This window comes from Tachysurus fulvidraco, chromosome 13 (genome assembly GCF_022655615.1).
Source record: "Tachysurus fulvidraco isolate hzauxx_2018 chromosome 13, HZAU_PFXX_2.0, whole genome shotgun sequence".
NCBI classification, from domain to species: Eukaryota; Metazoa; Chordata; class Actinopteri; order Siluriformes; family Bagridae; genus Tachysurus; species Tachysurus fulvidraco.
In genome coordinates this window covers 28,092,557-28,095,056 of record NC_062530.1, presented here as the reverse complement: position 1 = coordinate 28,095,056, position 2,500 = coordinate 28,092,557, and the positions used below count along the sequence as shown (strand labels likewise).

The following is a 2,500-nucleotide window of genomic DNA, read 5'->3' as shown; positions in this document are numbered from 1 at the left end:
AGCGAACACACACACACACACACACACACACACACACACACACACACACACACACACACACACCTGAGAGGAAACAGCCATTGCCTTACACACAAAGGACACAAAATGGACCTTGAAACCGGTTTAATACCGAATTCGTTCCCCAGCTGTGGGAATAAAATGACAGGCCTAGAGCCGGAGCGCAGCAGCGGGGCGTCGTGGCTCGTGCGGCCGGACTGTGAGCGCGGGAGCGCGGCTCGGCTCGGTACTCACCCTCGCGGGCCAGTGCGGGTATCCCTTCATCTTGGCGAAAACCAGATCTCCTGCTTTATAGTCGCGGGGTCGCGGCCGAGCCATGGCGCGCGCACGGAAACACCCAAAATGTCACTAATGTCACCACGCGATTCGTGCAGGCGCGGAAATCTCCACCATCAATAACGGAAATAAATAATGAAGAGAGAGTGAGAGAGAGATAGAGAGAGAGAGAGAGAGAGAAAAGGCCCGGGAATAAAAAAAACCACCTCACACACACTCAACACAACACAACACACTCCTCTTCTTCTTTCTTCTCCTTCTCTGCTCTGTCTCTCTTTCTCTCTGTTCAAATCCCAAATATGTGTGAAGGTCAACAGAAAAAAAATCCCATCCAGCGTCTCCGAGGATGGAGAGAGCAACGCCGCGGTGTGTGTGTGTGTGTGTGTGTGTGTGTGTGTGTGTGTGTGTGTGTGTGTGTGTGTGTGTGTGAGCGCGCGCGTTAATGAAGTCCTGCGTAAATATGAAACTGAAAATGTGACCTGTTCGCGCGCAAAATTGTGGCGCGCGGTGCTGTTTTCTCCCTGGTGGCTAATGCTGGCGCGCGCACACACTACTGAACACACACCTGAAGACACGTAACACTGAAGTGAACATGTACAACTAAAGTGAGCACAGTTTGGACAATGAAACTGAAACAGTGCAGTTTTACACCTATATCTCCTCAGTCTGGTGCTCAACCTTCCCTCAGTCTGAGCAGTGTGTGAAGGTTCAGCTAGAGCATGAACACAGCTGGACATCAGACATTTCAATCCAAACGACATAATGAGAGACATTTCAAATAGTTTCATAGAGTTCAAATTAGGACAAATTGTTGGTGTGTGTCTCTCTGTGGTGTATCGAGGGGGTAATAACAGCACAACTACCACAGAGGACCAACCACATCCAACAGGACCGATTGTCCATGCAACAGGAAACTGTCTGAAAGGGACGGCTTGGTCTGAACCTGGGTCGTGTCCCAGAAACCTGTACTACTGAACACACACACATTTATACTACTGAACACACACATTTATACTACTGAACACACACACATTTATACTACTGAACACACACATTTATACTACTGAACACACACATTTATACTACTGAACACACACACATTTATACTACTGAACACACACATTTATACTACTGAACACACACACATTTATACTACTGAACACACACATATTTATACTACTGAACACACACATTTATACTACTGAACACACACACATTTATACTACTGAACACACACACATTTATACTACTGAACACACACATTTATACTACTGAACACACACATATTTATACTACTGAACACACACACATTTATACTACTGAACACACACACATTTATACTACTGAACACACACACATTTATACTACTGAACACACACATTTATACTACTGAACACACACACATTTATACTACTGAACACACATTTATACTACTGAACACACACACATTTATACTACTGAACACACACATTTATACTACTGAACACACACATATTTATACTACTGAACACACACATTTATACTACTGAACACACACATTAATACTACTGAACACACACATTTATACTACTGAACACACACATTTATACTACTGAACACACACACATTTATACTACTGAACACCCACATTTATACTACTGAACACACACATTTATACTACTGAACACACACATTTATACTACTGAACACACACACATTTATACTACTGAACACACACATTTATACTACTGAACACACAATTGGTTTGGTGGCTCATTAAGCCTTGAACTTCATAGACAGGTTCATCTGATCATGAGAAAAGGTATTTAAGGCCAGTTGCACGTTGTTGTTCTCTTTGTCTCTCTTATGAAGAGTGACAACATGGAGGCCTGAAAACAGCTCTCAAATGACCTGAAAACAAAGATTGGTCAACATTATGGTTTAGGGGAAGGCTACAAAAAGTTATGGCAGAGATATAAGCTGTCAGTGTCACTGTGAGGAACATAGTGAGGACATGGAAGACCACAGGCACAGTTCTTGTTAAGGCCAGAAGTGGCAGGACAAGTAAAATATTGGAGAGGTGAAGGATGGTGAGAGCTTCACAAACAGCCCACAGACCACCTCCAAAGACCTACAACATCATCTTGCTGCAGATGGTGTCACTGTGCATCGTTCAACAAGTCAGCACACTTTGCACAAGGTGAAGCTGTACGGGACAGCCATGCGA

At 43.8% G+C, this 2,500-nt stretch overlaps 2 protein-coding genes and 1 long non-coding RNA gene across 4 annotated transcripts in view; 1 reads left to right on the top strand and 2 right to left on the bottom strand.

Annotated features, from left to right (window-relative positions):
* Positions 1 to 796, bottom strand: part of hdgfl3 (HDGF like 3) — an 8,390-nt gene extending 7,594 nt beyond the window's left edge. Inside the window, exon 1 of one of the 2 annotated variants that reach the window (XM_047822150.1) lies at positions 253 to 796. In XM_047822150.1, the coding sequence (XP_047678106.1) occupies positions 253 to 336 (84 nt within the window). In that variant the 5' untranslated portion in view covers positions 337 to 796. The remainder of the gene's footprint in view (positions 1 to 252) is intronic. The other variant, XM_047822151.1, reaches the window with a different exon arrangement.
* Positions 1 to 2,500, bottom strand: part of LOC113657299 — a 1,727,325-nt gene that overhangs the window by 917,803 nt on the left and 807,022 nt on the right. The gene's annotated exons all lie outside the window — the stretch shown is intronic.
* LOC125146171 overlaps positions 1 to 2,500 on the top strand; it is a 1,103,650-nt gene that overhangs the window by 467,594 nt on the left and 633,556 nt on the right. The gene's annotated exons all lie outside the window — the stretch shown is intronic.